Below are 13,270 nucleotides of genomic sequence, written 5' to 3' on the forward strand. Positions count from 1 at the left end.
GCACTACTAGCCATATATCCTTGGATATTACTAAGCTTATGGTGCTTTAAGAAATTCACCTTGGCATCAAGTGATGGGCTCCCAGTATTTATCCTATGCTGCTTAATCAAATCTAGGAAACATGAAAATCGGAACCTATCTGGTCTCTTGTGTACACACTATTACATTTTTTTTGTGCAGAAAAGTGAAAGCTTGAGGGAAAAAAAATTTGGTTACCACCCTGTAATACCACAGTTTTGAAACGAAGGCAATGATTTGAATGAGAGTGCAAGGTTGTATAGCGATCTTTGATCGCATGACTCGTTCTGGCCAAAATCTCCATATAGACGTAGCCTAAACTAACATACTGTGGATTTAAAGTTCCGCAGTGAGGGTCAATTTACATTGTGGATGGGATTTTTTGAAATTCTATACACATTACTTGCACTGCGAAATGCTGAGGATTTTCTGTAGCCAATTCTACTGTGAAAAATCCCCAACATTTCCACAATCTGTGAACATACCCCTATTGTTTGCTACTAAGGGTATCTTAGATTGCTGCTCAAACCAGATATACTTCATAGTAGTAACACCTAAAGCAGGATGAGTTGCTGATAGACTGAACAAACAGTTGGCACAAGTCTTATAGTTTAATATTACTTCCATCTGTTAATGAGCTTACAGCTAGAACTTCAGGATAATATATATCTTATGACTTGTGTATTGTCCTTTAGTACTTTACACCTGTTCCCCGAAGAAGTACAAAAAGAAAAAAAGGAAAAAAAGTGTAACTTCTAAAGTAGAAGGAGTTAAAGAAAAATGGCCTTTTCATTGAGCAGCAGCCACTTCACTGCACCGAGAATACACATTCACATACCTTATTTTTCTCATACTTTAACCTTTGTCGTTCCTCCAATATGACCCTTTTCCTCTCAGCCTTGAGCCTCTGTTCTTCCAGTTTCGTTCTCCTGTCTTGTAGTTGTTTCTCCCTAAGTTGCTTCGCCTTTTCCTCTTTCTCAAGCCACACATTCTTCTTGGCAGCTGGAGGTTATTATAAAGTTTGGTTACAGAATCAGCAGTATAGACAGCCAAAAGAACAAATATATATAATATTCTACTGCAAGTCCACCAACAATATTTGCTGCTACAGAGGTTTCTGGAGGCTCCAAAAGTAGTTATGCACATGGAGGAATTACAGTCACAGTATATACTGAAAAAAGGTTTGGTACGGTGTTAGCCAGTAGAGCAAACCGTGATTGTTCCCAGCAAGAGAAACCAAGTAATCTTGTAGATATGACACCTTTTAATGGCTAACAAAAATACACGATGTTACAGCAAGCTTTCAAACCTACTCAGGCATAATGAAATAAATCCGAAGAGATATGCATAATTATATTATATATATATATATATATATATATATACACATACACATATATACATACACACACACACATACGCGCACACAGAGACCATAAAACCTTCACATGTTTATCAGTGGACTATTTAAGTATTTATTTTTCTACTCGTCCTGTTGTGGCATTTTTTTTAAGTGCAAATTAATCATATCCATGTCTGTGCCTATATATCTCTCTTCGGACCTATTTCATTATGCCCGAAGCAGAACCCCGAGTGTTTTGAAAGCTCGCTATAACATCATGTATTTTTGTTAGCCATTAAAATGGATCATATCTACAAGATTACTTGGTTTCTCTTGCTGGGAACAATCCCATTTGGTATATACTGAGATATGCATTATGTGTATAGATGAGCGAGCATACTCGCTAAGGGCAATTGCTCGATCGAGCATTGCCCTTAGTGAGTACCTGCCCGCTCGGGAGCAAAGATTCAGCTGCCGGCGGTGGGCGAGAAGCTGCGGGGAGGAACGGAGGGGAGATCTCTCTCCCCTCTGCTGACTGCCGCAACTCACCCGCGCCGGCAGCCGAACCTTTTCTTCCGAGCGGGGAGATACTCGCTAAGGACAATGCTCGATGGAGTAATTGCTCTTAGCGAGTATGCTCGCTCATCTCTAATTATGTGTAGTTTGACTACTTTACTGTTTAAAGGATGTGCTGTAAAGGCCCTTCACTCTGCATGGGGTGATGCAAAGGTGTCCATACAAAGAGTTTCTTCTATTCCTTCATCCTCTGGCATCTGCAGGGTGACATTGGGGACTGCAGAGATGCAGGGGGCACCGCCTTAAAGTTCTGCAGTACATTTGGATCAATGCTTATGGGCGAACATAAAAACTTTATAAAGAATCTGATCAATAGCTTTAATCCGGCAATCTCACAAGCTTTGGAGGTATGCCAGAGAGCTGCCTAGCCGTTTGCTTGATATTAAAAACAAGCAGTAAGTTTGATCTTGCTAATTAACAACCACATGCTGTGCGGTGTATAAGGTGGCGTGTTAGAAAAGCTGAGATGAAACACTTGCCATTATGAATCCAGCAGAAATGTCTTTAGTCGATATTTTAGCAACGACTGTAGAAAACATAAGACTATTGAGTCAAAAGGTGACTAGAAACAAGCAACCCTGAAATCATCTCTCATTCCGAGTATCATATTCCTCAGAGCCGCATAAGAGTTTAGTTCACTGAGCTGGGAGACAGATAGCTGATGACTAGTAATTCATGTTCTGCATACTAAGGCACTGAGCTGGTAGAGCGTGACATGGCATCTTGTCCTGTCACATAGAATAACTCCAGCAGAACCACAGTGACATCTTCACACTATGAAGGGATTTCACTGTAGGGAATGGAATTCTTCTCCTTTATATATAGCAGACATGTAAGAAAACTGCAAGTTGGTTTTTTGACCTGCATGTACTTGCATCATTGGTTTCCCAATAGAAAACAAAAGAAACCACTGTAAATGTGCAGCATCCATGGGACTACTATGGGGGACACTGTTACTAGTTGGGCCATAATAGGGGGCACTGTTGCTACTGGGGCCTTCACTGCATATTTGCACACGCAAAAAAAAATGCAGGCAGGCTCACTGAAATGGTGTGCAAATACGCAGGCTTCCAGCGCATTCCCTGCATATTTGCGCCTGCCTGTTCACTTCAATGGCCTATTGTGATGCGTAATAGACACCAAAATAAGTCATGCTGCGTCAAAAAATATACTCATGTGAACGAACCCATTGAAATGGGTTTTATTGCACACGTAATAAGCTACACAACTGCATCCATGTGAACGAGCCCTTACTAAACAATTACAAGCGGCTCTTCGAATGCAACCATAAGGCAGATGTGGCTCACAGTGGAGTTTCACACCCCTGCTTTATTAGCTCACAAATATGCAACCTATTTTAACAGATCCCAGATTATTTTGAATTAGTTACTTTTTATATTGTAGATTCCATTTTTGTTCACTTAATTCAATGTAACTATTGTTAAAAGAGAGCCACTCCAGTGACTATTTTTCAAATGTTCAAGTAACTTACCTTCTAGTACATAAAAGGTCTGCTAGTATTACTTTGGTTAGTCATTCCTTTTCCATCTGAAACTTCTTGGAGTACTTCTCAGATAGTCATGTCATCTCAATTTTGACCACCTGAGATTTACTTGGGTTTATGTGCTCTCAAATTAGTCAGTTTTTCATTTAGTCAGTCGTGTCTGATGGACTCTTCTACACAAGATCTTTAGAGGGGGGGGGGGCAAAGATACTGCTATCACAATAACTGTTGATAATTAGAGGCTCCTGTCACACATTTATAATGAAGGAGATGATAGTTTAGCCTTCTTTAATTAGGGTCTGTAGCTTATTGAGGTGAATACAGTAGGTCAGGTCAGTGTCCTCCCTGCAGGCAGAGATGTGATTATGTGCTGGTGCATCATGTGTTAGCAAAGCACAGAGAAATCACATCAAGATGATGCCTAATAAGCATCAGGCAGGATGCTGCACTGCATGGAAGTGACTGTAATATGCATAGGAGACATCCAGAGTGTGACAGGCAATCGGGTGAGGAGTACAAGGATGAAAGAAAGGGAAAAAAAAGTGTTCTCACTGGAGTGGCCCTTTAATTTGCATTTCTTATTTTGTGCCCTTCCCCATTGGTATCATTTTGGATAAAGCATACATTTAAAATATTATGCTGTCACTACATTGGAATATGCTGCAGCGATATAAATAGTTGAGTAAAGAAAGAGTAAACATCAAAGATGACTTCACAGAGAAGACATGAGTCCTCTGCTTCCTGATGTGCCTGGAAGAATTGAAATATTTATGCTGTTTAGCCTCCATTGCAAATGAAATATTCATATGTCTGACTTGTGAGCTTTCCTCGCAAGGGCAAATCTAAAAACCCTGATGGATAAGAAGGTCTGCAGCATGGCACTGGGTTAAGAACAAGCCAAAAAGTGTTAGATACTTTAACACCTACAAGATCTACTACATTTAACGAGATATAAAAAAACAAAAACAAAAAACCCTTACCCAGATACTTTGCCCTTTCTTCCCTCCTTTCCTTTGCTTGCTTCTGCCGTTGTTCAGCTTTCTGGGTGTCTGTGAGGGGATTCAAACATAAATTCTAGTTCTGTGCACTATTAGATGCCAGTATTGTACATTCAAGGACAACACACTGCTAACACAGCAAGGTAATTATTACAATATAAGATTGCATGTGCAAAACCTACAGTTTTGCCGTAATAGAAAAGTGGATTGGCTTAGTTACTGACATGGGACAGTCAGCCCGCCCCTCTGATGACATCACCAACAAGTTACAATCACATGACCTGGTGTCGGAAGTAAGTCAAAAATGAAAGTGCCACTACTGCTGGCCATGGACTAGATTTGGGGAAGCATCTCTTTCTGCATAAAACCTTCAAACATTCAGTGGATGACAATATATGCCAACACACATTGCAAGCACAGTTTAATTGAGAAAATACCAAAAATAAATGGTATGGGTTATTCACACTGTCATACTTTATAATAGTCAAGTGTTAAAGGTGGTTTAAGACGCCTAACAAAAAAAAATAATTTTTTTTTTATATATTATATATATATTTATTAAAACCCTTTTCCAGTTTTCAGCATAAAAAGATCTAAACAATTTTGAAAAATACCACGTATTTGTTATTGCTGTGTATGTAAAAGTCTGAACTATTAAGAGATCGCAATACTTATTCTGTACGGTGAAGGCCGTAAAAAAGATTTTAAAAAAAAGGACATAGTGCCATAATTGTATTTTTTTTACATCATGGCTCCAAAAAAAAAAAAAAAAAAAGATCAAAGACACATGCATTTCCCAAGCGGGTGCTAACAAAAACTACAGCTCACAACACAAAAAAATGAGCCCTCATGCAGCCCAAAAAGAAAAGAAAGGAAAATAGTTACGAGTCTCAAAATATGGAAACAGAAAGCAATGTTCAAGAAAAAAGGGTTGTTCTTTTTAGAATAGAAAAACTTAAAATTTTTAAAAATGTGCTATCGTCGTAATTGTACCAACCTATAGAATAAAGTTAATGTCATTTTTACCGTATTGTGAACACTGCTAAAACTACCGCCTTCAAATAAAATAAAAAGGCACAATTGTAAAATTTTTTTTTACATTTATCCCCATTTACATTTCTTTTTTCACGTACACCAAAAGATATAGTTACAAAAAAAACTCTCGGCCCACACACAAAAAAAGCCCTCCTACAGATAAGTGAAAAAAACCCTAAAATTAAACAGCTCTGGTCCTGAAGAGATTAATCTAAATAAGAAGTGGACCTATTTTTTATTTACTGCTTGTATTATAGTCCAGAGCTGCATTCACAGTTCTGCTAATATTGGAAACCAATACAAACCTGGTGAGATTACCTGAACACTTAAGTGTAAGGCCTCCTGCACACGGGCGTATTTGCATTGCGGAGTCTGCGGTGGCCATCCGGGTCCGGACTCCACAGCAAATACAGCCCATAGTATTCAGTGGCAAAACGCCATTATATCTCCACGAGTGGAAATAGATTGCAATTTTCCCCTCGCAGAGAATAAATCGCAGCATTCTGCGATTTTGTGCGGGTCACACACAGAAGTATCACGGGATACGCATCACACCCCCAGCGCCGGCGGCTACTGCGCATGCGCAACGAAGTGCCGGCTGGCAAATCCGCAGAGCTGATAGAAGACGCCGGACAGGTAAGCTGGGGTCACCAGCCGGGCACCGGGTCAAACTCTGCTGCGGGAATCCTGCATGCGCGGTCTGACCCGTCTGTGTGCAGGAGGCCTACAGGCATTTCAGAATGCAAATAAGAGCAAAATGAGGGTGGTTTCACACCTGTGTCAGGGCTCAGTTCAGGGTTTATGTCTCTAGGCTCCGTTCATTTTTATCTATTTATTTCTAAACCCTTTGAAAATCAATGGAAAAAAAAATGAAGGCTTTTAGTCCATTTAATTTTTTTTCTGGCTCAAAATACCAAAAGAAAAAGCTGACTCCATTATAGTCAATAGGGTCTATTTGGAGGTGTTCGTTTTGTCCTGAGACTGAGCCGTTCGCCCACAGCGATTCCCCTTTCCTGCTCCCCAGGAGCAGGTATGAAACCACCCAAACCTATTGAAATCAACAGGGAAAATACTGATCAGTTAATTTCAGTTTTACATCCTTTCAACAACCGAGCAGAGAGACGGAAGCCCTAAAGCTTGGAAGAAAGTCTTCAGCTCTGAAGCCTGCAGAATTGTGAATTACAATACATGTAAAATTGTATTCACAGGCAGACACATTTTTATTTTATGTTATATTTCAAAGCTATGCATTAATGAAGGTAGTAAAGCATATGATTCACAGGCTTATTCACACCACTGTTGGAGGCTCCATCAAAAGCTTCAGTTGCAGAATTCCTTCAAAATCTGGGCAAAATAGCACAGAATGCTGCACTACTTTGCCTAGGATTATACCGAACGCCATTATAATCTATGGGGTTCAGTCAGAGAGGGTCGTTTCTAACATAAAATGGATCCATTATGCCTGGGAAAACAGTTTATCTGCTGATGTAGCCGAGCAGGAAAATGGAACCCACAACCCGGATGTGAACAAAGCCTTATCTAAATCCATGCTCAAGTAGGAGAAAAAAAGGTGGTATTAAATTATACCACAAAAGCAATATTTTTTTTTTTTGAGTCCACCAGGATTAGAGGGATACTCAAACTCGGTACTGGTGCATCATGTCTACACCGAAAGGATGATGTGGAGACATGGCCTGACTTACAGGTGACGGCCAAAAGTTGTCCATTGGCTGGCGCTCAAACACTTCTGTACAGCCACGCTCACCTTCAAGCTCTTCTCACTTCAGAGGCCGAAGACAGCATCTATTGGAGTGACAGCGGTGGACAAGGACGTGCAAATGGGATGCCGACGGCCACACTAACAGCGGAGCAGCGAAGGAAGATGTACGTCCTCTGCACATAGTGGGAGTCACGCCAGGACCGCAGATGGGAGTCCGATGCTGCAGAGAGTGAGAGCGGGCTGCAACTGCAGACGGGTGCGTGCTGGGTAGAGGCACAGTGTAAGCAAGACGTCAGAAATAGCAGCGCGGCGGCGAGGAGAGTCAAAGCGGGCTGGGGAACGGAGATCATATGGCCATGGGGACAGTGATAGTAAAGCCTACTTAGGAGGGCGCCGGGGGAAACACTTACAACACAGCTGTGAGAGCAGGGTTGGGAGAGGCTGTGAAATAGTAGGCTGACGTAGCCTCAGGAGAAGAGCAGGGAGCCTGGCGGGGTACATATGGGATCCCAGCCTGGAAGGTGCAAGCGTGCCAACCAGAACCCATGGGCATCGCCTGCATGTCAACATGGCTAACCCATGTCTCCACCCATACTTCCAGAGGAGATCTAATGCACCAGTAACCTCAAAATCAACACAGAATGGAGTTATACGTTATAACATATCTTGTGTTTAGAGCTTATTAAATTAAAGGGGATGCTCAATGAGAAAGTACAATATTGTATATCCGCATCCTGTAGACTAAAGAGGATTTCAATCCAACTTGTAAAAATGACCATGTATTTGTCAAATAAAAGTCAGATCAGGTCATATTGGTTGCTATCTCTGAATTAGCCAATTTCGTAGAACGTGAAACTTTAACTTCAGTATAGATTGAACAATCAGTTGCTGGGAATCTATTACATAACTGACAAATATTATGATCTCGCTTTCAGTTGTTTTTTTTGTACAAAAATGGCCACCTTTTCAAAGAATGCCAGTATCTGTATGTAGAGCATACAAAAGTAACAAACTTTGCATACATTTTAGGATTTGCATCGAAAACCCATGTAGGATGTGTTTACACGTCACCTGGAAAGGCTGCAGAAAATCTGCACCAAATTCCTCAGCATTTCGGACTCAAAAAACAATTGGTGCAGATATTTACTTGAAATCAGCTCTGCACCCACAGCAGATTTCAGGGGAGACAGTGCTCACCTCCATAGTGTTTGGCTGTCTGCGAACTCCTTCACCTGGTACCCAGCAGCCTGTATTGAGCGCAATGCCACTGATCAGGTGATGGCACTTCCGCATCACCTGACCAGCTGTGCTGTGCCCACTATAGGCTGCCGGGCAGCAGGTGAAGAAGTCCACTGACAGCCAAAGACTGTGGAGGCAAGCATTGTATTTCTTTTAAACTATCTGCTGGTGTGCAGCTGATTGAGTCAAAATCCGCATCATTGGTGTTTTGGATGCAGACATTACGTAGTATTTCCGCCCCGTGTAAAACACACCCTTCGGAAATTAACTTCATAATATTCTAAATGGAAAAAAGGCACTCAAAAACCTATACAGTCACTATATATAGGATTGCAATCTAAGATAGACTTGTAGGATTGCCTTGCTTAACAAACTCATTAAAGCATATCCCTAGCGTATCCCAAGTCTTAAGCAGTGTATCGCCAGCAACCAGACTCTCTGACATAACTCAGCCGATGAGCTCAAAGCTCAGATTGGCAGTGTGCCGATGGCAGAGAAGCAGAATAAGCTTCCTGGCAGCAGTCAAACCATTAAACCGTTCCTCATCCAAGGCCAACACAAAAGGTGAAGGTCCAGTTTTAGAGGTTGCGTTTATGCAAGGCCTTATTACTGTTACTGGGGATATGGCAACAATTTTCACCAGAATTCTGATATTTCTCACATTTTTTCCTGTGCAGGATCTCTGGATCGGCAGTAGATATTAGCACAACATGATGCGTGCCTCAATATCTCAAACAGCAGTAAGGCAACATTAGCCTTACTAGTGTTTTTAGGGATCCAGCATTCGCAAGAACAGAGATCAGAAAACGGAATGAGCCTACAACAAAAGTGATAGATCCATGAATGTCACTCAATGGCTAGCACTGTTTTGCAATGCTAGACTCCTAGGTTCAAGTTTCATCAAGGGCAACATTAACTTTGAAAAACTTTAATAGCAAAGTTGATGTTGTCCGTGATGAGATTCGATCCTAGAACCCCAGAATCACAAGGCACCAGTGCTAATCACTGAGCCATCTTCAGTGAAGAGGTGCAACCACCACCAAAAAATGCATTGTCTTTAAGCTTCATCTGCTTCTCAGAGCACAATGCAATAAAAAAAAGGATCTATCTGTATTCGATTTCCAAAGCTGGAAACAAAAAGTACAGCAGTCTGCGCTATTGATCCAGTGTAAAAAGTGGCATGGAAACGGAAATCTTCAATACATTTTTTTTTTGTTTAACTCAGAAGGTAGAAATAAGAATTGCGATCATCTCAGCCAGTAGAGAATAAAGAAGGCTTATGAGGCGCACCTAGTTTTTGTTTGGGTGTAACGGCTGGAGTAGGAGACTGGGAAGCAGAAGAAGTCCCATCACATTTTACAATCTGATGTTCTTTTGGAGAGCTGGGACTCTCAGCCACTTGTGAGGTGCTAGGTCTTTCAGTCTGTGGTAAAGAACTGTCATCGGCAGTGGCTAATCTTGGTCCCTCCTCAGTGGAATCACAAGTTCCTTCCGTCTGTGATGAGGAAGTGGGCCCGTCATGAGATTGCTTTGTATCTAGTCCACAAGTCTGTTGGGAGAGTTGGCCGTTACTCAAACACGAAGAGCTGGCAGTTTCTGCTTCTGTCTTTCCATCTGACTGACCACTTGCTAACCGGGAATCGGAGACGTGCGTTGGCTCTGATGGTAGTTGTGTATTTTCTTCTGTTGCTACTTCAACACCTATAAAAAAAAATATATACACGAATATAAATACTACATAACGTCTGTCTTAGAACATCAATTAAAAGTAGTGAGTCAAAACCCAGCTGTGCATGTGAACTCAATACATACAAAGTTGAAAACTAGTATCCACCCCAAAACTAAAGTAATAATATTCTTACATTCTAATATAATCTTATATTCTTAATATACTGAACGATGAGCTCATCGCTGACCTTTTATGCTGCATAAACGATCAGCGATGAAGCTAATCGCTCATTTTAAACAGCGACCATTCAGTAGTGAACGTCCAGGGGTGGGGGAGCGAGAGGAGAGAAATCTCCTGCACTGCCCCGCCCCATGTGCGAGACAGCTCTGCTAGCTCCCGTGCAGGAGCATGGGAGCAAGGAAACACAGGGACGAGTGTCGGGCATCGTTTGCCCGATAGTCGTCCTGTGTAAATGGGGCTTTAGAGAACTGCCTACATTGATGAACGTTACACATTTATGGTTTATTGTTCTGATTGCACAGCTTAGTAACCCGTTCGCGACCAAGGGTCATTGACGCACCTGTGTCCAGGTCTCACTTTATTTTTTGGGCAACATCGCTACATGAGGGCTTGTTCTTTTGCAGGACAAATTAAAGTTTTTCAATGGTACCACATGAAAAAAAAAATGAAAAATACGAAAAAGTGGGGGGGAAAAAATTTGTAAAAAAAACTAAAATGGAGTAATTGGTTTTTTTTTCTGTGTTCATGTTGCAGTTTAAAAAAAACAACAAAAAAAACAGGAACTAAAAAGCAAACAGGTCTGTATTCTGTGGGTCAATAAGATTACAGCGATACGAAAAATTGATGTAGTAATGCTTGGGAAAAATAAAATTGCTTTTTGTAGCCGTATTTTGACCCCTATAATTTTGTTTTTTTATTAATGGGGCCGTTAATGGCTCTTTTGTTTGTTTTTTGCTGGGAGATATAAATGTGACTTTTTGATGCTTTAAAAAAAAAAAAAAAAAGCAATCTTTCCTTAGAGAGACTGATCAAAAAAAGTGCAATTCTACCATTGGACTTTTATTTTCTGATGCAGATAATCATGGAGGATTAATAATATATTTTAACAAATGGGACCTTTATAGATGCTGCAATATCAATTTTTAGGTGTGACAACTAGGGGAAAAAAAATCTTACCTTTTAACATTTGCTTTTTTTTTTAATATAACAACTTTATTTTTACTTAATTTTTCCATTAGTCTTCATAGGGGACTTGAACTTGCAATTGTTAAAGTATATTCTAACACAAGACCATAGTATTGCATTATACTGCATAAACAGTCTCTTACAAGACAGGACACAGGAACGTTTTTAAAAGGCAGGCAAACCAATCCTGACACTCAGGCAGCATCCTCGCAAGCTTATCGAGGCAGAGCTATTTGGGACCTTCAATGAAAATAGGTCCCATTAAAAAACAGATAGAGAAACATATGAAATTTTTCTAATCTGTTTTAGGATTGTAAATTTTAGGACTGGTTGAATTTTTTTTTAAATTCTGTTGTCTATACATGACTACGGTGGCACCAACTTGCCTGAATTACATTTAAGAGCATTTAGAAGATCTGCAGTCTCATGGGCCATTCCCACAACAGACAGGAGGGCACTCATTGAATAGTAGGGTCAATGTAATCTGCCTGTTCGTTTGATGACTGCTGCAATGTATTCTAAAACAGAACAGGAAGTGTCAACCCATTATGTTGCATTATCAGTGTGAAAAAATTTAAAGGTTATTTTTTTCAAATATAGATTGTGACTTGAAAATTGAAAAAAAAAAAAAAAAAGGTTTAACACTAAAATCTGATTTATATAAAATAGGTGAGTTTCTGATGACACATCCCCTTTAAATGCCACTGTCACAACTGACAGCAGCAATTAAAACAGAGTGTTAAGAGTTAGCCGCCTGCAGACGAGTGGAAATCCCGCCGCGGGATTTCCGCCGCTGAAAGTCTGCATAGGAGTGCATTACAATACGCACTCCTATGCAGACGGCCGCGGTTTGGCTGCGCGAAATCTCGCGCGGCAAACAAACCGCGGCATGTTCTAATTTTCTGCGGGGCACGCACTCACCTGGCCGCCGGCTCCGGTCTGCGCATGCGCCGGCTGCGCGGCAGCCGGCACATCAAAGAGCCGGGGCCGCCAGGCGCGGGTAAGTACGCGCTCGTCCCTGCAGGCTCTCGGGTCGGATCGCGCGGCGAGATTTCTCGCTGCCGCATCCGACCCGCTCGTCTGCAGGCGGCCATACGATCAAAGTTATCTTTAATAGTGGCTGTTGTGGGTGGATGTCGGCTGTCAAAGCCTTTAGTGTGTGGAGTGAGTTTGGCTCTCAATTCCGCTCCAGATACAGCATCTTCTGCGGATTGCTCTAGATGTCCCAACTGTACAGGGTGTATGTAACCAGGATGTATATGAGGTTATACAGCCGAGCGCACCGAGCAGGGGATACAGAAAACAGGTTGGGGCACTTGTTTTCTGCATCCAGCTGTTCTCTGCTCAGGGGGCCCGGCTGTTCTACAGCTGAGCGCTCGGAGCGGGGTATGGAGAACACAGCTGGACCACTCTGTTCTTCATACCCCGCCTGTCTTCAGGGAGCGGGATACAGCTGAAACAATAGTATCAGCCGTATTCCGCTGTGAATTCCTGATAGATCAGTGATCAGCGACGGCTTAACGAAAACTGCACAATGTCAGTGCAGTTACACACAATGATTATTGCTCAAAAGACAGCTTTGAGCGATTTTTGAGCAAAAATCGTTGTCTAAAAGGGCCTTTATGCAATTTTAATTAAGATATAAAATGTGTTTCAGTGCTGCCATCACATGTTTTCATTGGATAGTATCAGAATACAACTGCTAACACGTGTTAATTTCTTTCGAGTAGGAACAACAGAAGAACAGCACAATACAGAACTGGAAATGAGGATCCAGAATAGTTATTCCATGGGGAATACAACTATGTACTAAAGCAATAAACAACTTTCAGGACAACAAATTGTGTGTGCCAGGCACATTGACTTAACAGTCTACTGTCCTCACATGATGTACATCAATTAATAGTTACTACAAAAGCCATATAGAAATCAAACAAGACAAATGCAGCGCAGCACTAGCATA

At 41.3% G+C, this 13,270-nt stretch overlaps 1 protein-coding gene across 6 annotated transcripts in view; it reads right to left on the reverse strand.

Moving 5' to 3' along the window:
- MAP7D1 (MAP7 domain containing 1) overlaps positions 1-13,270 on the reverse strand; it is an 84,302-nt gene that overhangs the window by 25,566 nt on the left and 45,466 nt on the right. For all 6 annotated transcript variants that reach the window (XM_066574972.1, XM_066574975.1, XM_066574971.1 and 3 more), the window contains exons 2-4: positions 9,723-10,133; positions 4,421-4,489; positions 857-1,020 (exon numbers count right to left, since the gene is read on the reverse strand). In XM_066574972.1, the coding sequence (XP_066431069.1) occupies positions 857-1,020; positions 4,421-4,489; positions 9,723-10,133 (644 nt within the window). The remainder of the gene's footprint in view (positions 1-856; positions 1,021-4,420; positions 4,490-9,722; positions 10,134-13,270) is intronic.

Source organism: Eleutherodactylus coqui, chromosome 1 (genome assembly GCF_035609145.1).
Source record: "Eleutherodactylus coqui strain aEleCoq1 chromosome 1, aEleCoq1.hap1, whole genome shotgun sequence".
Taxonomy (NCBI): domain Eukaryota; kingdom Metazoa; phylum Chordata; class Amphibia; order Anura; family Eleutherodactylidae; genus Eleutherodactylus; species Eleutherodactylus coqui.